The sequence below is a fragment of the Simochromis diagramma genome, unplaced genomic scaffold (genome assembly GCF_900408965.1).
Source record: "Simochromis diagramma unplaced genomic scaffold, fSimDia1.1 OVJJ01000822.1, whole genome shotgun sequence".
Classification (NCBI taxonomy): domain Eukaryota; kingdom Metazoa; phylum Chordata; class Actinopteri; order Cichliformes; family Cichlidae; genus Simochromis; species Simochromis diagramma.
In genome coordinates, this window is record NW_024387520.1 from 266,587 (window position 1) to 291,511 (window position 24,925).

At 39.5% G+C, this 24,925-nt stretch overlaps 3 protein-coding genes across 4 annotated transcripts; 1 reads left to right on the forward strand and 2 right to left on the reverse strand.

Moving 5' to 3' along the window:
- Positions 1 to 6,209: 6,209 nt before the first annotated feature.
- Positions 6,210 to 11,641, reverse strand: cunh2orf68 (chromosome unknown C2orf68 homolog). Its single transcript, XM_040019452.1, has 4 exons — positions 11,425 to 11,641; positions 8,954 to 9,069; positions 8,706 to 8,848; positions 6,210 to 8,619 (listed from the first exon to the last, which is right to left on the reverse strand). The coding sequence occupies exons 1-4, from the start codon at positions 11,532 to 11,534 to the stop codon at positions 8,497 to 8,499; spliced, it is 492 nt and encodes a 163-aa protein (XP_039875386.1). The 5' UTR covers positions 11,535 to 11,641; the 3' UTR covers positions 6,210 to 8,496.
- Positions 11,642 to 11,890: 249 nt separating this feature from the next.
- usp39 (ubiquitin specific peptidase 39) lies at positions 11,891 to 18,685 on the forward strand. The gene is made up of 13 exons (XM_040019449.1): positions 11,891 to 12,081; positions 12,381 to 12,459; positions 12,540 to 12,634; positions 12,720 to 12,856; positions 13,660 to 13,812; positions 13,901 to 14,126; positions 14,220 to 14,294; positions 14,644 to 14,711; positions 14,956 to 15,144; positions 17,634 to 17,776; positions 17,910 to 18,045; positions 18,173 to 18,259; positions 18,404 to 18,685. Exons 1-13 carry the CDS (start codon positions 12,021 to 12,023, stop codon positions 18,455 to 18,457), a joined length of 1,503 nt encoding a protein of 500 aa, XP_039875383.1. The 5' UTR covers positions 11,891 to 12,020; the 3' UTR covers positions 18,458 to 18,685.
- A 43-nt stretch (positions 18,686 to 18,728) lies between these two features.
- sftpbb (surfactant protein Bb) lies at positions 18,729 to 22,363 on the reverse strand. Of its 2 annotated transcripts, none has more exons than XM_040019451.1 (11): positions 22,176 to 22,363; positions 21,870 to 21,922; positions 21,677 to 21,751; positions 21,427 to 21,549; positions 21,154 to 21,285; positions 20,972 to 21,052; positions 20,701 to 20,884; positions 20,475 to 20,617; positions 20,195 to 20,275; positions 19,792 to 19,902; positions 18,729 to 19,222 (listed from the first exon to the last, which is right to left on the reverse strand). In XM_040019451.1, the coding sequence occupies exons 1-11, from the start codon at positions 22,225 to 22,227 to the stop codon at positions 19,178 to 19,180; spliced, it is 1,080 nt and encodes a 359-aa protein (XP_039875385.1). In that variant the 5' UTR covers positions 22,228 to 22,363; the 3' UTR covers positions 18,729 to 19,177. The 2 variants fall into 2 exon arrangements, with proteins under 2 accessions (XP_039875385.1, XP_039875384.1); XM_040019450.1 differs by having other exon boundaries at positions 21,677 to 21,754; positions 22,176 to 22,361.
- Positions 22,364 to 24,925: the final 2,562 nt, after the last annotated feature.

A 24,925-nucleotide genomic window follows, 5' to 3' on the forward strand; every position in this document is an offset into this window, starting at 1 on the left:
TTTGAGGGGGAAAAATACAAACATTTAAAGATGGTTTTAACAGTCAGGACTGCACTCTGTACCAAGCAAAACTGACCTCATGTACACTCATCACGTTATGCCAATAGCTCCTTAAATTCTACATGTTTCTGACAGAAAATCGAAGACTTTATACACACTGAGTCACATAAAAGCGAAGCCACTTGTACTGTTTCAAAACAGACTGAAAAACTTTGGGTATGCATACCTGTATAATAATAAAGATGGACAATAATGTATCATGATCTGATTACAGCAATAATGATGAATGAGGTTAAATAGCTGAGGTCAACCATCCAAAGCAATAAACAGTGAAGAAGACTGTGCAGGCAGGGTCTGCGGTAATGTGTGGCTGAAAGATGGCAGTGAAGGTTTACAAGATGGCTGGAAATCTGTGGACACGATTGGAAATAAATACACCAGATGGACAGCTCAGGTTGAGTGGTTTGGAGACAAAGAGAGGAAAAAAAACTGCATAGCTCCTGCTGCCTTAGGCGTTAACAAAGAAAATCGCGCAAGATAATTTGTGGTGTAAGTCTTCAGTTAAGTTCAGCTCATGTTCGGCAGTTACATAAGACACACGTAATGTATTCTAACCTGCCAGCCAGGTGTGTGCAACACCTGGCTGGCAAAAAGGGAGGAGCAGTCTTCACTTGTTTGTGTAACAAGTTCCAAAACTAACTGATTACAAAACCATGTTTTGGTTTCATTGCTTGGTGCTAGACTATTCATTCCAGCATGTTATTTAATGTAAGTGATCCTGTACACATAAAGAAATAACTCTTAAGTTAATAAAAGAGGTTTGCAATGTTGCGTTTTTTTTTGGTTTTCATATCGCTTCCTCTTCCAAAGGGGAAGTTTAATACCTAAACTGTACACACTGAAAAAAATGAACGTGTAATGTAATTGACCTCTTACCTACTGAGTCAACATCCAAGAAGATCAGGAGATCCCACAGTTAAAGGTTGGGTTTATTGACGAGTAGTCAGTGGTTGTGAAATCTGCGACACAGCTGGTTGGGTTTGTGTAGTGATTATACTTTTAAAATCTTTATTCATTTACTTTTCTGCTCTTTCAAAATGCCTGTTCAGTTAATGATTTAACTAGGGAAATTCTAACATTGAGACCATTTTGCTTTTTTAAAAACAGGGTCAGGTCATAACTACATTCTTCAGTACACTTTATTTAGGTTAAGAGTGATGTTCACATGTCACAGTGAACCTTGAATTGATAGCAGAACAGCTTGCTCTGTGACACGTCGACCATTTCCCAGCCCTTCAGTCAGTATATTTAGTACTCTGACACGTAATCACTGTAACTCAAGCCTAAACTTGGGAAACTATTGTAAATCAACACCCAAATAGTACAAAGGTAGCTGTAAGTGTAGGAAACGCACAAGGTGAAGATTAGTAGGGAAAGACCTGCAGATATAGGAACTAAGAATTTAAGATTGAAAGCATTTACAGAACCATCGACATTCTGTGTCTATACAAAGGCGATATTATCAGGAGCATAGCAATATTGTCAAATATCTAACTAGCCAGAAGCTTTTATATATATAGGCATATTAACTCATGAAGAGCTTCACTGTTAAGTTATTAAGTTATGTTGGTTGTTGTGTTTTATGAGCTGCAGCTTTTTCACACAGACAACTTGTTTTGCTCATCTTCACCACTTAAGATTAGTGGTGAACTGTAAAATCCATTCATGAAATACAGTACAGTAAAAGAAATGTCATTAAGCACTCAACTCAACAAATTTGCAACCTCTAAATACATTATACATAATAATAATATTACACTTATACTTCCTCATCCTGGAAACATGATTAAACCTTGCAAATTCATATTTATGCTACTTTTAAATGATCAAAGTCCCCAAAACAAAGCATATCCCTCCCGAGCTATGACCTACCCTACGACCTACCAGCCAATGATTTCTGCAAATGCACATAATCTGCTAAAGAATTGCTTGAAGAGCATTAGAAAGGACCAAAGGCATTGATGGAGCCTCCAAACCTCCATATTCTGTTTTTGAGGATCTGTAGGATCAACACAAGATCCATAGAGACCAACAAACCAGCACCACACACCACAGGACACCTCAGATGGTCTCATTTCCATGCTGTTTTGGAGGCAAAAAGCTGAGTTCATAAATAAAAATCTGTTTATAAAGTTTAGGGTGCTTATATAGAGACTGTAAAGGGTACCGATTAAACAGATAATCAGTATTAACATGATAATTAGTACTAACGCGTCCATACAAAAGGCTTCTAAAAAGGATAAAAAATGCTGCCACCATTTTTTAAAACATGTGTCTTTAAGTAAATAAGTATATCAAAGGGAATATACAGTGTAAACCTTTGAGAAATCTGTAATCAGTAAAAGAGAATGACATGTTAAAGTACAGCTTGCCTTTGCTCGTCAGAAGTATAGTTTGGAATCAACTGTTTGACACTGTCATTTGCCTAATTTGTGTCCAGTTGTACACCAAGTATAAGTCTGAGCACAGCTCATATCTGTGTTTGGCACTGAATGTTCTAAATAATCCACCTTACACTATAACCTGCCATTCAGACAAAATGTAAGTTGATTGTAGCATGCATTTACCCAATTGTGTGATTTTTATTTATTATTTATTTTTTCACCATTTCTTTGCATATGCTTTGGGTGAATTTGTTTGAACTTCAAAACTGTAATGGTTTGCTCGATACCTTCCAAATAAGTGATCGTAATGTGTCTGAAATGTAAAAACAAATCCATGGTTGTGTAAGTAATGAGCAATGACCCTGAAGCAAATTCCAAACACTGCGATTTGAGCTTCAAAGGGGAACATGTCCCACTCTTTCTTAACCGAAGATAATATTTCCAGTTACATCTCAGAACTCATCAGTCACTTTGAAAAGGTTGAGCACCCGTTTCAGCTACATTTGAAGCGTTAACCAGAGCAAAGCGTACAACAAATTGATGAGATCATAGTAATTATTAATAAATCGATAAAATGACATAAGATCCTAATTTAGCAGTTTGAAAGGTTTGCACAGATATTTCTTTTATTATCAAACACCCTTGAAACTTTATGATGTGATATTTTAGTCATTTGTACTGTTGGCATTCTGTTGTGAAACATGTCATTGTTAGCATGCAACATAAAGTAATATGTTAATTACAGTTTTGTAATGAAAGCAATAAAAAGGCCAAATATGGTCTGAGAAGATTCTGTTGTCATTCCTGATCACACCAGAATGTCGGACAAGTTCGGGCAGTTCACACAGCTCGCTGCCAAAAGGAAATGGCAAACAACTGTTAAGAAAAATATTTGTGTATGCAAAGAATTTAGACTGAGCCGCTTAAAATGTTTAAAGTTTAAAGTGAGAAAGGGTAAATGCAACCAAATAAACAATAAAAATGTCCCTTTGTTTGTTTAACCTCCTAGGACCTGGCGTCCACATATGTGGAAATCACATTTTGGGTTGTCTAGACCAAAATACAAAATTTTGCTCTACAAGGGCCTGATATCCACTTACGAGGACATTATACTGCCTCTGTTTTATCAAAATTTAAAACAAATGTCCTCATATGTGGCTCTCATCAGGTTAAAGAAAAAAAAATCTGCTGATTCTTTGTTTTTACATACATTGGGTCTCAATATGCACAAATATAAAAAAATTAATAAAAATGCATGCCATGGAAGAGTTCGGGTCTTAGGAGGTTCAAGGTTAAGTTTCATTTTTATTTTGAAAAGTTAACATAAAAAATCACCTGCAGTTTAACCTGTCGATGACCTGCTGAGGGAACGTCACATTGAATGGAATATTATGCTGAGAACAGTTTTTCCTGTACTGAAGGCTTCACTCCAAATCATGTAGATGTTTTATTGGCATAAAAGTCTGTGCAGACTGAGATCTAGTGAGTGTGATGCCATTTCAGTATAGGGAAGTGTCGTGTTACAAAAAAAACCAAAACAAAAAAACAGTTTAAGATGATAAGGGTTTAATGGACTGGTTCTTGTATGGAGCTTTTCTACTCTACTACGCACCATATACTACCACATCCCTCATTCAAACAATCAGTTTTTATTTGCTTTCTAGTTCATTCGCACACATTCACACTCCCATGATGGACCGCAACTTGGAGTTGAGCATCTTTTTCAAGGATACTTTGGCGTGACTGTCAGCCAGGGATTGAAGCACCAACTTTTTGGTTTGTAGATGACCTGGTTAATCTCCTGAGATGATCTGAGTTTTGTGAGATGGCACGTTATCCTGGTGAAAGCAGCGATCAGAAGATGGGGACACTATGGTCATAAAAGGATAGATATGGTCAGCAACAATACTCAGGTAGGCCTCAGTTGGTACCATTGCACCACCACCAGCCTGAACCACTTATACAGGCAGGATGGATCCATGCTGTCACGTTGTTACATTGAATTCTGACCATGCCTTTTGAATGTTGCAGCAGAAATCGAGACTCATCGAGGAGTTGAACAGGTATACCTAATGAAGTTGGGTGTGAGCGTATTAATTTTTCTACTGCAAAGGTCAAACTTCAACTGAGAATTACTATATGCTGAGCAAGAGAAGCCTTACTGGAAATAACTTCTAGGAACCTCTCCCTTTCCCTTTTACGGAGGACTGGATGTACTTCTTGACTCTGAAATTTAGCCTTGCACATACAGTTACAGTCAAGTTCTGCTACTCGAGTAACATCACTAGACTTCTTGGACCCAAATTGTGGTTACTGGTCGTACTGCAGCAGCTGTGCATTTCCACTACAGCGCTCGACAGCTAAGCATCTATATTTAACCGAATGTTAGTAGAGGGGAGCTCATACTTGAACAGCCTTGAATGGGCAAGAAGACTCACCACGGTAACAGCACCATGGTACCAACAGAGGCTGTTGCAACTGAAAAGCACTGAGAACTAATTAAAGGAAAAAGGCTTGGAAGCTTGTTTTTCAAGAACAATGCACCACACACACACATACACACTAAGCAGATCTTTTTTCTTATGTAGCAACGTGCTGATAAAGCTTTAGCCTTTTATTGGTGGTCGACTTAAGCATGCTGCAAGTGGAATACAGTCATAGTGAGAAGGGCAGAGGCAGGTCAGCTGTTTAGTTGAGGTCACTGGCATTCACTGTCAGGATTAGATGACAGCTGATACAATATCTGTATGTGTTTGCTGTTGCTCTACTGTACTTTTGCAGAAAACTGGACTTCCTCCTCCAACTTTTCTGCACAAGATGTTCGCCTTAATTTAGCTTTAAACTGTTAACAAAGGGCGAAATAAAATGTGAACTTGCAAACCACAAGGGAACTCAAGAGTGCTTTGTTTTTTAGTTACACATTTATAGATGAGGCTTTTGTAACACATTTGTTTTTAAAACGAAAATGCATCGTCAGCTAGCAGTTCGTTTTTTTTGTCACAGTATGTATTACATGATTTGGCTGTTTAGAAAGACAGGTTATCTTCACAGTATCTTATACCGACAAAGTGCAGTTAGAAAGGTACAGCAGATAACAAGGTAACTGTAAATCAAACTGAGTCATTGTCAGTTCCAAAGTTGTGCAATTGTGTTTTTGGGGGTGGTTGGAAGTTCTTTTGAAGTGTTATGACGTTGAGTTTAAGTAACCCAGCCTCAATTCTCTGATCTGTTATATAACATCCGTCTCCGAGACTGCTCCATTTGGTTGAGAAAAGTTCCCAAGCCAAATGCTAAACCTCAAATGCTGATCTCATTACAAATTTCAAGATGCGTTTTATTATAGTATACGATGGTATAAAGTTGGATTTCTATTTAGTTACAAGAACATCAAAAGCAAGAAAAAAAGAAGAGAAATTCAGACGCATGGTCAGGTGATGTGGCTCGAGGGTCTCGCTGTAATGATTTAGCCGGCAAAGTAAACAGAACTCTAAACTCCCCAAACATTGAGGGGTCAGATATTGGATGCTAGGTTTGACAATAGTGCTCTTGTTGACAATATTTCAGTTCAAGTGTTTAGTACTTCAGTAAATAAATCAAGACAAACAATGTGATGTAGGCCCTGATAGTAGAGAAGCTGAATGGCTGACTGATTTTGACATTGGGTCAGTATGTTTGTTAGTGGAGTGTATGAACATCTACTGTATGTAAAAAATAAAGACAATACAAACTTGCACATTCTTGCAAATAGAAACTGTATGTTTATGGTTTCTGGATTTTTCTTAATTTGTCTTTTTTTTTTTTTTTTTTAAATAATACAGCAGTAGATGGGAAAAGAGTCTAACCAGTGCTTTTTACCACAATGGCTAACCAATTGGTGCTTTGCTAAACTGCATAATTTCACCCCTTAAAAGCTTTTCACAGGCAGAATTAACGTACGGAAGAAAAGGTTATGAGTTACATAATTTTTAATGATAAGCTACACTAAGGGTCGGGTATTGAATTGTGAGCTGTGATTGGGCCATTTCAGCCAACTGGAAATCTGTGTAACTTTAGATAATCTGCTGAGCAGCAGAGTAGCTACCCTGGGAATGTGTCTCCCTCCTTCAGTCACATGCTGCTTAAGAAATGAAAGCAAGCTGGAGGAGGGCGTTGGCGGCCTGAAGGGGAGTGTTCCAGTTCAGCCAATCAATTTGCACAGCCCACTCCTCCTTGACAAGGCTTTGTGTAATATTTGGCCCGCCCTGTGATCAGAGGATGAAGTTTGCATATCTTCATACGTCAATAAAAACAATGTAGTAATCTCCCCCTATGGCGTGGCTCAACAGTTTATCTGTCTAAATGTCAAGTCAGTTTTGTATTTTTCCATAGCCAGGGAAGTGGAGCTTCCCATTTTCATTTTCGAGTTTGATAGGAGACAGACATTTTAACATGTGCATGCTATCGGCCTTTTAGGGGGACGGACCTTTTTTTCCTCGTTTTTTCTTGAATAACTGATAGACATCCGTTTTAAAATGAATCCTGTCGTAGCTGTCAGGTGGGGTTTTACGAATCATAGGAATTTGACTTGAGGCATTTTCACAATACATCACTAGCGAGTTCCAGCTTGCTTGGTTAAGTCAAAGTAGAAACACAAATCATAAACTACTGCTCCAGGTAAAAAGGTGGGGAAAGAAATAACATAATAGTGGGAAAAAAGTTATACAAAAATCACAATTGCTTAAATAATATGAGAACAGGTACAACTTCACACAAACTAATCACTCCTTTTGGTCACAAGATGAACATCTGCTTTGTCACAGAAAACTCAAGTTCATATTTTAGAGCTCTGCATAGCAAAATATAAAACTGCCACTTGAAATCTGAACTCTACAAATTAAGAGTTTTTCCTGTGTATAGGAGGCTATATATTGTTGGACAAGCAGCCCCAATGAGATGAGATTTCTGACAAAGCAGAGGACAGAAGCTCTGACTGAGGTGCACAAAGATCCTGAAATGGATACAAACCTAAGGTGCTACTCCATGTACAGCAACTTGCCACCTAATTCTTCATAGCCCCTCAGAGGGGGAAATATTAGAACAATTCAAAGTGCCCTTTTTATGGAAACTAAACTGTTTAGTAGGTCTCTGTAGAAAAATGCATTCTTTATACAGAAGTACAGAGTAAAACCTGATTTAAACAGAAGGAAAACTACAGCAGAGGTCTGTGTGGTTATATGACTGATGCTGCCACCTGCTGAAAATGTGATGTGAAACATTTGTCAAATCAAAGTGATGCCGTATTTTTCTATGTTCCAGTATTATATTCATGTTTAAAATCAGAATCTGTCATATAAGATGATAAGAAAAAAAAAAGTGGTGCTCAGCACCATAAAACTGGACAGCAATGCATGGCTTTTATACATTTTATATGTAAAGTGTCATTCTCAAAAAGATATTACAGTATCAAAAATAAGCCTCTCAACAATCCAAAATAAATCAGAGCACTGAAACCTACAGAACAGTTACCAACCCAACATCTACTAAACTCGGACTTCAAAACTAATTTCCCTCATTTCTTAAACACAGGATTGCTGACAGACCGATGATCAGCTTAAAACACTTCGCACAAAGAGTTCAAATCTTAATTTAACAAAACAGAATCTTTGTAAACACAAGAATCACAGGACATGGAGGACAACACTTTTAGGACTCTGTGCTGAAGAGTACCTGCTCTTTCTAAATGTAACTATTAAAAAAAAGTAACAATTTTAAAAATGTCCAGTCAACTTAAATGTGTCCTCAATATGTGAATCAGAGAATAACACAACTGTCCAAGGTCAAGAATTGCAATTAAACCTGAAAACAACTCCCAGCCATAAACTGTGCTCTTCCTTCTTGCGAAAAAAAAAGGCCTGAATACAAGTCTCCATGTTAGAGCTCTGCTGACAGTCACTCTAAATGATCCTTCTTATACCCTTAATGCACAAGAGTGCTCTGGAGGAGTGCAGAACTGCAAACAAAGCATTACTCCTCTTTGTGTGGAGCTCCTTTATGGTCGTAATCTGTTGATTGCTCAGCGTTTGTCTCGCCTTTTATCAATTTCCTTTCGAATTCGAACCTTCAGAGCTGCCCTCATGGCTGCATCCAGGATGTTCTTCTCTGCAACACGTTCTACCACCTTCTCAGGCTTGTCTTCCTTCAGAAACAGAGGGCATTTAAAGGAATTACACACAGGAAATGACCAAAGAGCTGAAAACACCATAAAAAGAAATCGGCATTAACCTTGTGCACAAGGATGGATGTAATGGTACCAGAATCTGCTTCATATTCAAGCCAAAAGAGTTCAGTCCCACTGGCGTCAGTCTCTGTGCTTGATCCACTCTCGTTTTCTTCAGCATCAGCACCGGCCCCTGGCTCTGAACCATCTGAACAATGAGCGCACACACACACACACACACACACACACATTATCTTCCCGCTAACGGGTGCACAATCAGCACAAAAGTCAAGAGAAAGCACATCAGTCTTACGTCTTCTTCGAGGATGGTACACTTGCATGTCAGGTCGACGGGGTCTTCGAGGGGTTGTGGTGTGTCTCCGCCGCTGAAGCTCTTTGGCTTGCTTCACTTCTTTATCATAGTCATCTCTGGAGAAAGGGAATCAAAATTTTGTTAATGCAGAAAATATGACAACTTGGTTGTTCCATGGCATATGAATAAATAAATAATAAAAATAAAACCTAAATCAAGAACATGTAATAAACAATTTGTTCATTCAAAAAGAAAGAAAAGAAAAGATTAAGCCTCAGAAATATTTTTAACTCTTCCCTGTGATGCTCTCATTTTCATCTTACTGTTAATTTTACCTGGCTTTTTTTTTTTAATTACATGAAATTAATGCTAAAACAGCAGAATGAGACAACCGCATTTAATAATAACCTGTCATGTGGACTACTATCAAAGTCACAGATTGCAGAATTCTCCATTTATTCAAACCCAAGCATTAATGGAGTAACACTGTTTTTTTAATTGTGATTTTTGACTTGACTAACCACTGTATACAGAGGTCACCTTTTAAATAAAATTGAAAGACACTGACAGCAAAATGCCCCTTTTTACCAGTCAGCCAGTCTTCAGCCAGTATTGAGAAGCTTAAATACAGGCTTGCAATGTAATTTGGGGATTTTCTTTGAACAGTCTTTTTGTGTGTGAAATGATTCGTGGACATGATATCCATGCCTACATATGCATGTATGTAAATTTCTAACAGTTTGTTGTATAGTTCAGAAAATGCATTATGAAAGTAGGTCGTTCCTATGTAAATTTGGCACAAAAAGTAAGGTCCATTATTTCTTTCTTGTAACAATCCACCTTGCAAATAAATCTCATACCGTTGGAAGCCTTTTTATTTGCCCTTCAGTAGTCCCACATTTCTAAGGAAAATGCATTTTTCCTAACATATGCATTGAATGATCAGCAGAGGTGAGTATGGGGGTTGTGCCATGAAAAACCTGCTAAATCTTCTCTGCCAATACCAAACAGCCTATTCTGCTATTGACTCTTGTTTGGTGTTGTCTACTGAACTAGATGATTTAGGTCTTAAATTTTTTTTTAGCAATTTTTTAATCCAAGAAATATGGGGCTATGCATGCAGCAGTAACCATACGCAGCATAGAAGCTTGGCATCTTCTATGCTGGTCACCGGTTTGGTCCACATCCAAGCTGATCACATAACTGTTCAACAGGGTCAGGACTTCAGGTAGGACATTCCATCCTCTTCACTCCCAAAGACCGGAGCTGAGGTGGTCCGCTCTGTTGTGGTGACCATCATTTGCAGAATCTCATCTCAATATCTCTTGCCTTGAAATTGGCTCAAATTTTGGCAAGCCTCGTTTTTCCACCGAAGGAGATGCTGCCCCACGTTATAACACTGCCTCCACCAAAAGCTGCTACCCTATCAGTGCAGCAATCAGCACAGTGTCCCAGTGCACATGTTGCCAACAGCAGCGCAAATTTGCCTGATGGTGAACAGCAGTCATGGCAAGCCTCCTGGCAGCCCTATGACACCGGAGATTGGCCTTGGGAGTCTGGTCTGGATTTTCTGGGTAGAGCGCAGTCAGTCATACTGTTCTGCAAACCTTGACTGAAAATCTACAGAAGACTGACTTCTGTTCCAAAGTGCTGACAGGGTGAAGAAACAGTCTTCTTATTGTGTCGTCTTCTTGGGATGCCCATTTCGTGGCCTGTCTGACATCCCGCGTCAAATAGAACTTGGCCTTTAATTTGGATAAGGTACTTGAAGTTGCCCTATTGGCACGTACCCTGTAAGGTCCACGATAACAGGTGGTGCTAATCCGGCAACAACCAGACACCTGACTGTCTGTATCCGGGATACTAGAATCTCAAAACAAGAGTCAGTAGCAGAAAAAAACTGTTTAGGATTCACAGAGAAGATTTGCCAGGTTTTTTCATGGGCACATCCCACAAGTGGCACAATTTAAGAGGACAGAAACAGACTTTACAGTGAAATATCACTTATTTTCAAAAGCCAAATACAGATTTTCCTTACCTTTTGTGCCAAGTTTACTTGCTATACTGAAATGCATTTCAAAGAAACCTACAAACAAAAACATTATAGAAGTGAAGTGATGTGTTTAATTGCTTTCCTAGTATTTTTTGGGGTCTGTCGTGTTTTCTGTCAAAAACAAGTTAAAAATGACCCCCCTGTTAACAGATGCACGCACTGATTGAACTCAGTTTTTTTTTCAGTATGCAGTTGTTCATCATTTTGCTTCTCAGCATCTTAAATCAAAACGAACTGGTCACCAGGCCTCTGCGACCTCCCCATATATTTTAGCTCCGAATGTAAAAGCGTGTGTGTTAATAACAAGATAACATTCACTTAATCATAAAATTACTTTTCACTACTAATAACAACGATTATGTTTTTAGCTGAATGACCTATTGCACTAGCATACGCTAATAGCAGCTGAGGAACTCGCCTAGCAATCTGGTTCCTCCGGATATGGTGCAGGAAGCCGTGGCTCATATCCAAGCGGCCACCTGGTTTGTATTTCAGCTCGTGGACCCCCTCTTCTCTTAAAACATCCATTTCAGCAAACCGCTTCCAAACAAAGTCAGTATTTAAGCACTACTGATTGCAACAAGTCCCAATCAGAGCACTGTGAACGGTCAAAAAGCTATATAGCTACGGCTAACTAACGATAACATGTTGTCCAATTATAATGCTCCCTGAGTTAATAAAAATGTTATAACTAAATTGCACACCATAAACAAATACCCATACATGACAAACCTTTATATATATATATTATATATATATAAAAGACAAACAAAGATCCAGTTAGAGTTTAGAAATTAGGCAAGTTATTATATTAGTTTTTGGTAAGTGATTAACAGTGTGTATAGCGTTAGTAGGTTTTTAAACTCCGGGTTAGGTTTTAGTTTGCTGCTCCACGGCTACAACGCACAATCGCCGCGAGTTTCGAGGCGCACCGTGTTTGACCCATTCATCACTCCCTCCAAATAACGTAAAGTTTTAGCTTCTCCATTGTTTTGACGCCGTCTCTCTGCTGCTATGGTTTCTTTGAAGCGTGAAAGAGAGGTGGATTTAGATGATGATGACAATGAAGACGGAGGTAAGTATATTCCTCAAACGTATGCCCTGCGTTTGGTTAGCAGTTAGCGTTGTTGTTAGCCAGTGGTGTGTTCGTTTTTTTTTACTGGCCTGTCCAGTAACGCATAGATGGATCAATAAGTGTCTCCACTGTGTGCTAAAAACAACGATACCCATCATCTTAAAGCACCCAGTGTTTGAAAACAAGCATACCTCACAACATCAAAGCTAAGCTAGTTAGCATGTTTAGCTCATTGCTTTGAACTGTTGGAACATGGTTTGGCTTGACATTTGTTCTTCTTGGGCCACTTCACGTTGCAGTGGCAGCCAAAGTGGGACGAGGACATGCAGTAGAAGACCGAAGAAGCCGCCACTGTCCTTACCTTGACACCATAAACAGGTAGGCCGGAGTAGACTGTGTATTGCTATTAAAGCTGTATTCCACCTCTGCAGGTGAATTCACGTCTGTCAATCCTGCAGGAGTGTGCTGGACTTCGACTTTGAGAAACTCTGCTCCATCTCTCTCTCCCACATCAATGTCTACGCCTGCCTTATATGTGGGAAATACTTTCAAGGTAGGCAAATTGACATTTTAACTGGGGATCAGAGACCCTGTTGTATTTGTACTGATTTGTGTGGGTTTTGTTTTGTTTTTTGTAGGAAGAGGTCTGAAGTCTCACGCGTACACTCACAGCGTACAGTTTACCCATCATGTGTTCCTCAATCTGCATACACTCAAGTTTTACTGTCTGCCAGATAACTATGAGATCATTGATTCATCACTAGAAGATATCACAGTAAGTAAAGTAATGCTTTTCATACTAAAACTAAAATTCATGTAACCTCACTGGCCACTTTATAGGGTACACCTTATTACTACAGGTTTGGACCCCTTTTACCTTCAGAGCTTGCTTATTAATTCTTCATGGCAGAGATTCAACAAGGTGATTGAAAATTCCTCAGAGAAATTGGTCCATTTTGACATGATAGTGTCAGACAGTTGCTGCAGATTTGTCAGCTGCACATCCATGATGTGTGGCTCCTGTTTCATCACACCCCATTGCTTTGAAATCTGGTGACTGGAGGCAATTTGAGCATTTAAACTCACTGGACCGTATTCACTTATCTCTGTGATCAGGATAGATAGCATTAGCTACACCAGAGGGACAGCTCAGGTTGAGCAGTTTAGAGGCAAAGTTAGAGACAAGTCTGAGGGAGGTGTGGACATGTGCAGAGGAGGGATAAGGCATATACTGGGCTGTAATGAGAAGAGGTGAAATTGAGGCAGATGATCCGCTGTGATGCCACCTAATAGGAGCAGCCGAAAGAAGAAAAAGAATCTACAGTGTAAATGTATATCTATGCTAAAGGTTAAATCACATTCAAATTATTTTGACTTTAGTGACTTTTTTTTTAGCTGAATTGAGTGAATAAATATCTTCCAGTCTGAATTGTGACTGGATTGACTGAAGAAGCACCAGTGTTTTCAGTCTGATATGATACTAACCATGTTCTGTTTGATTTTGTCATTATTTCTGAGCTCTGGCTTTGGAAGAGTTACCACAAACAGCTGATTTGCTTACATTTCTTCTCTCTACAGTACGTGCTGAAGCCAACTTTCACCAAGCAGCACATTGCGGGGCTGGACAAGCAGGGTAAACTGTACAGAGCCTATGACGGTACCACCTACTTACCAGGCATTGTAGGGCTCAACAACATCAAAGCCAATGACTATGCCAATGTGGTGTTACAGGTATGGATATCTACCACTCTAGATTTTATTAATTGTTGTACATTTTTTTGAATAATGTCCTCCCTTCTCATTTGTGTCTCTTTTCAAGGCTTTTTCTAATGTTCCACCTTTGCGAAATTACTTCCTGGAGGAGGAAAACTACAGAGGAATCCGCAGGCCCCCGGGAGACATCATGTTTCTCTTGGTGCAGAGGTTTGGTGAGCTGATGCGCAAACTTTGGAATCCAAGAAACTTTAAGGCCCATGTGTCGCCCCACGAGATGTTGCAGGCTGTAGTGTTGTGCAGCAAGAAGAACTTCCAGATTACAAAGCAAGGTATTGCTTTACATTCACTAAGTTGTACTTTCTGGGCTTAGGTAGGCTTTCAATACAGGTTTTGGTGCTAATTGATTGTTTTCTGTTCTGCAGGTGATGCTGTGGACTTTATGACGTGGTTCTTAAATGCCCTGCATGGTGCTCTCGGAGGCACAAAGAAGAAGCCATGTAAGTGGGGAAAAAAAGTGGATTTGACTCTTTTAAGTTTGGTTCTAATGCAGTAGTGCATCTTTAGCCTTCTGTTGTGATATTAAAAGCATCTTAAGGACTTTAAGGGTTAATTAAATTTGTATTTTTTTGATTCTCAAACCTTGGGTTTCATACAGAATCTGCAGTCTCTGCACAAAATCATATTGTGACTGTGCAGTTTGATGGACAAGCTCCGTGGACTATGACGTTTGCAGATGACATTGTGACCTGTAGTGAGAATGTAGAGCAGGTGGAAGAGATCACTTCGACGGTTCACCTCACTATGAGGCCACTAAACCTCCCTTTTCTTGTCCTTCTCCCCTCATAGCAATAATTACAAAAGCATTTCAAGGCTGCATGCGGATCTTCTCCAAAAAACTCCCACACCCAGATTTGGTGAGTTTCTTGCTTGTGTTATAAGATAATTGTTTAACACATGGACCTGAATAAGTTTAGTAATAGAAAAACTTGACTTTATTTGTTACTTATTCAAATTCTTTTTAAGTTCTGCACTCTTTAAGATTCAGTTCTTCTAAGAGTCCAATAGCATTTTACTATGTATTCTGTGACAGTATATAACTCATTTCCTGTGAATTGAGTTGTTTATGTTTTGATGACTTTGATTTTTAAAATCTTACAGCCGCCAGAGGAAAAAGAGGCTCTGCTTACAACAGATGAGTATCAGGAGCAGATGTCTGAGTCTTCCTTTCTGTTTCTGACCCTTGACCTCCCAACTGCTCCACTGTACAAGGATGAAAAAGAGCAGCTTATAATCCCTCAGGTCCCTCTCTTTAACATCCTGGCCAAGTTCAATGGCAGCACAGAGAAGGTACCGATTCATTTTAATCCTACTGGCTTTGATAATCACTCTCACAAAGTAAAAGAGCTTGCAAATACTGCCATGTCAATATCGCAGTGGAGTGATCTGTACTACTGATGGCTGTGCAGTAATATACAGGGAGTGCAGAATTATTAGGCAAGTTGTATTTTTGAGGGATACTTTTATTATTGAACAACAACCATGTTCTCAATGAACCCAAAAAACTCATTAATATCAAAGCTGAATGTTTTTGGAAGTAGTTTTTAGTTTGTTTTTAGTTTTAGCTATTTTAGGGGGATATCTGTGTGTGCAGGTGACTATTACTGTGCATAATTATTAGGCAACTTAACAAAAAACAAATATATACCCATTTCAATTATTTATTTTTACCAGTGAAACCAATATAACATCTCCACATTCACAAATCTACATTTCTGACATTCAAAAACAAAACAAAAACAAATCAGCGACCAATATAGCCACCTTTCTTTGCAAGGACACTCAAAAGCCTGCCATCCATGGATTCTGTCAGTGTTTTGATCTGTTCACCATCAACATTGCGTGCAGCAGCAACCACAGCCTCCCAGACACTGTTCAGAGAGGTGTACTGTTTTCCCTCCTTGTAAATCTCACATTTGATGATGGACCACAGGTTCTCAATGGGGTTCAGATCAGGTGAACAAGGAGGCTATGTCATTAGTTTTTCTTCTTTTATACCCTTTCTTGCCAGCCACGCTGTGGAGTACTTGGACGCGTGTGATGGAGCATTGTCCTGCATGAAAATCACGTTTTTCTTGAAGGATGCAGATTTCTTCCTGTACCACTGCTTGAAGAAGGTGTCTTCCAGAAACTGGCAGTAGGACTGGGAGTTGAGCTTGACTCCATCCTCAACCCGAAAAGGCCCCACAAGCTCATCTTTGATGATACCAGCCCAAACCAGTACTCCACCTCCACCTTGTTGGCGTCTGAGTCGGACTGGAGCTCTCTGCCCTTTACCAATCCAGCCACGGGCCCATCCATCTGGCCCATCAAGACTCACTCTCATTTCATCAGTCCATAAAACCTTAGAAAAATCAGTCTTGAGATATTTCTTGGCCCAGTCTTGACGTTTCAGCTTGTGTGTCTTGTTCAGTGGTGGTCGTCTTTCAGCCTTTCTTACCTTGGCCATGTCTCTGAGTATTGCACACCGTGTGCTTTTGGGCACTCCAGTGATGTTGCAGCTCTGAAATATGGCCAAACTGGTGGCAAGTGGCATCTTGGCAGCTGCACGCTTGACTTTTCTCAGTTCATGGGCAGTTATTTTGCGCCTTGGTTTTTCCACACGCTTCTTGCGACCCTGTTGACTATTTTGAATGAAACGCTTGATTGTTCGATGATCACGCTTCAGAAGCTTTGCAATTTTGAGACTGCTGCATCCCTCTGCAAGATCTCTCACTATTTTTGACTTTTCTGAGCCTGTCAAGTCCTTCTTTTGACCCATTTTGCCAAAGGAAAGGACTTTGCCTAATAATTATGCACACCTGATATAGGGTGTTGATGTCATTAGACCACACCCCTTCTCATTACAGAGATGCACATCACCTAATATGCTTAATTGGTAGTAGGCTTTCGAGCCTATACAGCTTGGAGTAAGACAACATGCATGAAGAGGATGAAGTGGACAAAATACTCATTTGCCTAATAATTCTGCACTCCCTGTAAAGTAGAAAGTGCAAAATTGAACTAAAGGTGTCAACACTAGGTGACAGTGTTTTATCAGAAACGGTTAATGTAGCTGACACAACTACAGCCTATATCTTCCTCTCTCCTCCACTGTGCTTGCACCAATGTGGAGAACAGCTGCGCACCTCTTGAGTTTGTGCCACACACTTAGTGTCAGAATGAAGGAAGTGCGCTGCGTATATCAAGCGCAGCATTATGCCCTCTAACATCCATGACGTAGCCACTGGGTTTATCAACTTTTATTGCAGAAAACCTGCAGTGATACAAAAGTTTGCATTGAAACTTAGGTTTTTACAGTCTATAAGCATTATTAGCTTTTCCGTTATTATCCACGAACTGGATATGTGGTGCAAAGCTTAGACATGTTTGTCTTGTTTTGCTCCTGGTTATTATTGCTTTGGTTCTTTGCAACCAAGCGTGATTTCTGTCTAGCATCATGAGAAGTTTCACCTTTCAGGCTGTTCCCTAGAATCCCTTTCCTTCCACGTCTGCCTCTACATCGACATTTCTCCTCAGGGCAGTCCTCGATGCTACAGCTAATGGCCATTCAGTCATGTGGTACAAATTGGTGTTGCATAAAAGTCCACTTAATTTGATTCAAAACAATCTCTTCCTCCAAAAAAAGAAAGAAAAATCTGTTGATAACATTAATTTTGAAAGGGTGTCTATTTTAATTGAAATTAGAGCATTTAAAGCTTAGTGTTACTTAGATGTGAGTTTGTTCTATTAATAATTGAACACTGAGAACAAATCTGTGTATTTTCCCTTAATTATAGGAATACAAAACCTACAAAGAGAATTTTCTCAAAAGGTTCCAGTTGACCAAACTGCCTCCGTACCTCATCTTTTGCATCAAAAGATTCACCAAGAACAACTTCTTTGTGGAAAAGAACCCCACAATTGTCAACTTCCCTATAACGTAAGTGCCATTCATGTATTCAAAATGTAGCCTTGATCAAAGACATTATACTTACTGCGTGTTGTATCTCTTGTGTGTTCATTGTGTCTTCGGTTTAAATGACGGTATGTCATCCCTTTGTGTAATTCAACAGAAATGTAGACCTTCGTGAATACTTGACAGAAGAAGCTCAAGCCACCGAGAAGAACACGACGTATGACCTCATTGCAAATGTAGTGCATGATGGGAAACCCACTGAGGGAGCGTACAGAATACATGTTCTGCATCATGTAAGCATCTAGAACTTTTTGGTACTGCTAATAGAATTAACCGAGCACGTTAATGCTTTTAGCCAAATTGATTTTGTAAACTGTGGCTTGTCTTAAACGGCATCCGTTTGTCTTTGTGTTTAATCAGGGAACTGGAAAGTGGTACGAGATGCAGGACCTGCAGGTGACTGACATCCTCCCTCAGATGATCACACTTTCAGAGGCTTACATCCAGGCAAGTCGACCACTCAGTTTTATGTGCAACATCCACAGTATGAAGCAGACCATTGCATCTTCGGACTGTGATATTGACGACATGCGTTAATCGTTTAACAAGGAGTCCTTGTAGTTGACAGTGTGCTTTCTCCCCCCCTCTCAGATCTGGAAGAGGCAAGAAAGCAATGATGGAAGAAACAACCACATGGGGATTTAAAGTATTCCTCAGTGTGTGAATGACCAGAGGCTTTGTGATTGTCCTGGACATGAACTGGGTATTTGTGTTTTAAAACAACAGAATGTTGAATGAGAGTGGCAAGAGAGCATCAGGGCATCCTTTACAACCACATGAAGCAAATGTCTGCTTGGTTTTTTTTTTCTTTTTTCCCCCACAGTTTTATCTTTTTACTACTTGGAAGTTTCTAAATAAACCAGGTCCAGTACACATGTCTGTCTGCAGGTTACATTTTTTTACACCACACCTTTGATATAATTTAATACCATTTTTATTCATATGTGGTCATTTGCAACAGCAGTCAAGGCAAGATCAAATAATGTTACAGAAGCAGCAGCTGTGTCGATCAGTCAGCAGTTTCCATTATATTCTTAGAGCTCAGCGTGTGGCTTGCAGATTTTCACATTGATAATAACAGCTATTGTAATACACAGAATAAGACTTATTGTTCAGCCTTAAACTAATGTTTCAGAATGAACCCCAGCCTCAGTGGGACACTTCATGCAAACTGGAAACTTCATGTGTAACATTCATAAGGCTTATTGACTGGAATATGGAAAATTTACCCATAAAACAGCAACAATAACAAAAATGTAAAAAACAAACAATCAGTGCATCACAGGTAGAAAACATTTAACAGTTGATCAGTTTAATAAAAAGTAGGTCACTGTGTGCACAAGGCTGCAGTCAGTCTGGCAGGCTTCACTCATTCTTCTTCCACATGTATTTCTCACAGTAGGCTTGATTCTGCAGATTGAAAACACAAAGATCTGAAACAAACGTAGCGTCTCACAGAGTAGCAGTCTTCTCTGTGTATGTCAGAGGACAGGAGAAGACATAATTAAAAGACACATTCAATTAACTGGTGATTTTAACATTTAACCTGGGGTAGACCCCAACCTGACCAGTCTCAGTGGATGGAAATTGCTTGTATTCTGATCAGAGAGGACATTATGTTACATGTTTGCCACAACTAAAACTCAGGGCAGACTGAGCTGTCTTTCCATACAGATCCTGATATTTATATAAGGAGTATTACTGATGCAATCAATAAACATAAAAAAACTCATCAATAGGCTAAATTATTAGAAAAGAAAGATTGGAAGACTCTTTAACAGATAGCAAGGGTTTATCAAATACACAGAAGAGTAAGAGCTGGGTCCAGCTGGCGATCTGAAGTGTTTTTCTTTAAGATGGGATGCATAACTTTAGGCAGCCAGTGGCAAAATCGATTTAATTGCTGTATATTTAGTTTTCACATGGATGTTCATGTCTTTTATCATTTCACACTATTAATAATAAAGAATTTCACATACACCACACTCCTGAGCAGTTTCAGCATCTTTGCACCAGTAGCTTGGTCCCCAGGTACAACGATTCTTTCCCAGCGGTTCCAGCTGCTTCGAGGCCACACACAGATCAGCTCTCTGCAGGACAGATGGAAAGAAACATCATGAGAACATGAACAACACCTAAAGAATGACAGTTGCTCATGAGTGGTGCCATCAAGTGGTTACTTGTGTGTCTGTGATTGATATTGCCCTGACTGGAATGATTCACATCGTAAATTTGCACATCAGTGCACGTTTGTGAAGGTTTTAGTTGCTGAATTTCTGTGTCGCTGCAGGCTTTGGTAAAAATTTGAATTAGTGCTGATACAGGCTCTATGTTGCTATTCAGATGTAAACCCATTGACAATAACCTTTAGTTTATTCTTACTTCACATGCATGAGGATATCCCATCTGGTTTCCCAAGACCTTCTGCAGCCGTGAGCCGTAGATACTGGTGAAGGCTTCACACTGAAAAGAGAATCAACAGTATTATCGTGCTGATGACACTTTAAAGACTCGAGCGAAAGTCCAGACAAGAAGCTGAATGATCGCATAAAAAGGTTGGAGAAATTTACCAAAATGCTCACTGGCTTCAAGTGTTTTAAAGTTCCATATAATTTGTAAAGAGTGTTGTTCTAAGAGTACCACTGTTAGCTGAGAGTCAGACCTTAGGGATGGCGGTAGGGTGGATGTCACACACAGACTCTAGGAAAGCATAGGTTTGAGCTTCAGTGGCGTTGAGGCCCTGGTGTAGTCGGCTCAGCGCAGCCAGTATGCGGCATGACTCACAGTCTGATGGGAGGAACACCTCTGGAGAATCAGCAACAGTAGAGCATTAATTAGGTGAATGAGGAAGTGAGCCAGGTCCAGTCTATACATCAATAACGACAAACCTGGAACCGGCTGCTCATTGAACAGACAGAGGTGCAGAAGACTGCATATCGTGTGAGGTGCAGCAGAAGACAAAAGGAATTCGACAATCTCGATGCCATATTTATTGATGAAATCATCACACTGGTCCTTATAGTGCTTGGGTATAAGATCGCAGACCTCCCCCATGACCTTCTTTATAGCATCCTGCAGGGCAAGAAGGACAAGGCAGGGTTTACACGATGTGATGGATGGTACGGTTCTTTAAATGAACCAAAGTAAAGAAAAGATGACCTCAGTCATATTTTTGGGCAGCAGACTCTCCAGCTTCTTGATGATAAACAAACACAGGGTGCAAACTGGGTTGAGCTCGTCCTGGAGAGAGAATTAGCCGATAAGAGGCCCATTTCATAAAATTCACAAAGGTTTCACTTCACTTTTCAATTTATATTCGACTTCTGCTTTCTCATACTGACATCTGTCTTTGTTCCTGTGGCCAGTGCGCGGCTGGATGTATCTGTGCCAGCTGCATGGTGGGAGAGTTTCTGCACTTTCTCTTTCTCGTGAGGAGCACAAAGTCCAAAAGCTGCACAAAGCTCTCCTGGTTTCTACAAAAAAGCAAAAAAAAAAACAACAACCCCAAAACACAATATATCAAATATTTTACATCAAGTAAAAGGACTCTCAGAAGGCTTCAGTGTTTACTGTCTTCTTTCATAAAAAGAAGCCTCACTTGAGGTTAAACTCACCACGTGATCAGGGGTTTGATGCAGGATTTTGGGCAGGTAAGTCTTCACCTGTAAATCACACTCTGACACCTGCTCTTCAGGGAGGCGGCGGCACAAAGCGTGCAAGCTTTCATATACGACTCCCTGCAAAAGCATAGAGAGAAATATTACAAGGGTGTGGCGGCCACTTTATTTAATAAGCATTTCTTCAAGCCCAGTTCGTGTCGCGAGTAAAACAGTGAAGTGAAAGTAAAGTGAAACCGTTCTTTACCTTGGTATCGCTGCTGAAAATCATGTTGGCCGACAGCTGGATGATCTGGCTGCATTCTGGACAGATATCCAACGTCTGCTGAAGCCACAGTGACAAAATTGCTCAGTTTTCGCGCTTTCATGTTATGCAAACAGATACAGTTTTGTTTAGTTTTTTTTTTTTTTTCAATACATGTGCTCTTTTCGGGGCTTACCAGAGATTTCTGCTTTATGAATGACAAAGGGTCAGTAATAAACCTGGAGTCTCCTTCAGTCAAAAGAGAAAAGAAACAGAAAACAAGACAGAAGATTGCAGGTAATGGCTTCAGCATCGGTTAGCATATAGTTACAACACTACAAGGGGGTTATACGTTTTCAATAAACAGCAACAACAGCCTGGTGTAAGTTTACATTATATATTGTATACAGTAGAGTATAACTGAATAATGAATAAACGTCGTCTGGTGGGGGGGCGCAGTGATGCAGACATTAATGTGATTGTGAGTAAACGTCCATCTTACCGGGCCACAGAGACACCGCGAGGATCACGAGAACAAATCCAGATGCAGACATGGTTTAAGCAGCAGAGGACAACACAGATCGGATGATTTTGACTATAAAAACATCGGTGCAGCTGTTTGGGTTGCAGCGGAAGTACAGATCGATCGTCTTTACCCTATCAGAACGTCATGCGCAATGCGCAGGCGCCTATGGACTATTAAAGGCCATACGCTTCAAATTAAATCTTTAAACTTCCTTAGTTATCTATTGCAGTGATAAATACAGGCTAAGAGTGGATAAACGAACATTTTCCGAGCCTTGGAGGCGCATGTCTTTTAGGGGTGTCTGGTATAAAAACTTGACGCTCTTGACATAACATGAAAAGCAGAAGGGAATTGAGAGTCAAGGCTCCTTCGCCAAGAACGTGGCCACTTTTTGTAGTTTTATTTCAGGTTGTCTGGAACCTCCACTATAATTCACTCGGTTCTTCCTGTGCCCATGCGCCATGTCTCATCAGATTCAGTTAGTGTCAACAACACCTATCACGTGCCTCTACCTTGGCTCATGAAGAAATCTAAAATGACCACCAGATGGCAGCAGAGCTGAGTAAATGTATCTGAGCTGAGGCCGGAGGGCGACAGAGCACTTGAAGAACTTATTCTGTTGAATAAATTATTGTAATAATCGTAATAATTACGATATGTCATAGACCCGAAAATAAAACACTGCCACAAGACGTAAGATTTAAGATTTATAAAATATATAAAAGCTTTATTTTTTATTTCACAACTATCGTTTTATTTAGTTTAGGGATTTCAAGCAAAGGCTGAGGGGAGGTGACCTAGGACTACAAATCTGTCCACACCAATATACTACTACTACTACTACTACTACTAATAATAATAATAACTTTATTTATTAAGGCTTTATGTATAAAGCACTTTCAAACAAAGTGCTGAACAGTTATTGAAGATAAAAAAAAGATAAAAATAAATAAATACAAGCAATACAGAAAAAACAATACAATTTAAAAAATGATAACAATTTAAAAACTAATAGGCATAAAAGTAAGACACACACATATAAAATACACACCACACTTAAAAAGGGATCTATGCAAAATAATTAGCCTCTTCTAGTTACCCTGCAAATAAGAGCAATTCCTTATCATAACTGTGAATATTACATTATGAAACCTGCAAATGAAAAATAAAACAGTCAATTAGTTGTTTGGTTCTGGACCTTTTTAGAAGTGTGCCCCTGCAATGCTGACCACTCCACTGTTTGCTTATTCACCCATTGTGTTTTCAGCAACTTTGCAATGAAGATGGAGCCCTTCATGATTGCAGGGTTCAAAATATAGTAAAGCATAACTTACTAAACTAAACTTAATTATGTTTTCTGGGAGACTTATTGAAACAGGAAGTCATTTAAATAGAATTAGTCTGACAAAGTGAAGCAGGTTGAAAGATTTTAATAAGCAAGACCTGATGCCACGATCTAAAGAAACACCTGAGAAATAAATTCAGTGACATCTATCAGTCTGCAAAGGGTTACAAAGCCATTTCTAAAGCTGTGGGATTCCAGTGAACCAGAGCCATTATCCACAAATGGAAACTCTGGAAAAGTGGTGAAGCTTTCCAGGAGTGACTGGCCTACCAAAATGACCAGTAATGACTCATCCAGGAGGTCACAAAGACCTGAACAGCACTGAAGAGCTGCAGACTTCACAGGTCTCAGTTAAGGTCAGAGTTCATGATTCAGCTAACTGGGTTTTAAAATGGCATCCATGGGAGAGTTCAAGGACAAAACCACTGCTGACCAAAAGGAACATAAAGGCTCAGCTCACATTTGCCAGAAAACGTCTTCACACACCTTCCAAAAGTTTAACTTTTGGAAGGTGTGTGTCCCCATACATCCGGTGTAAAACTAACACAGCATTTCAGAAAAGGAACATTATACCAACAGTAAAATATGGTGGTGGTAGTGTGATGGTCTGGGGCTGTTTTGCCCTAGTGGATTCTGCTGTCTACCAAAACATCCTGAAGGAGAACAGCAGGACAATGAGCTAAAACACACCAGCAAGTCCACCTCTAATGATGTCAGAAAAATGAAATGAAGACTTTGGAGTGGCCTACGTAAAGTCCTGGCCCGATTGTCCTAAACTGATTGAGATGTTGTGACAAGAGCTTAAAAGGGTTTGTTTTCATAAAAATTGAGGAAGACATACATGAAAATGTTCTTTTTTAAATTTACCGGCCAATTGAACATGGTTTGTTTATTCAAGTATTTAAATATTTCAAGAATGTCCCCACAACAAAAATGACTTGAAAAACATGTTTTTGTAAGGTTTGGAGCTAAATGTGGAAAAATGTTGCTGTTAATTTCAGCATGTTTCAGTATACAAACGGCACCCTGCTGTCTCTGCCATTGTACTTTTGCACAGATGCCTTTTCATTTTTAACCCTCTAGATTAGCTACTGTCCTCAGGCAACAAATTTCCATCTCTTAAATTTTTATTTATTTAATAACACTAGACTGTTCAGTAAAATGAGGAGCAGAAGAGGGTTGGAGGTGCGGGAATCCTTTTACGACACAAAGTGTGAGGGCTGCAACCTCTGAGGCTAATCTTATCTTTATACGTGTTTAAATAGAAATAACCATATTAATAAAAAAAATATGTGCATGTGCATGAAGTTGTAAAGAAGTACATCTACTTGTTTAAACACTGAATGTTTTCATTCATGGCAAATTTATGAGTATAGACCAC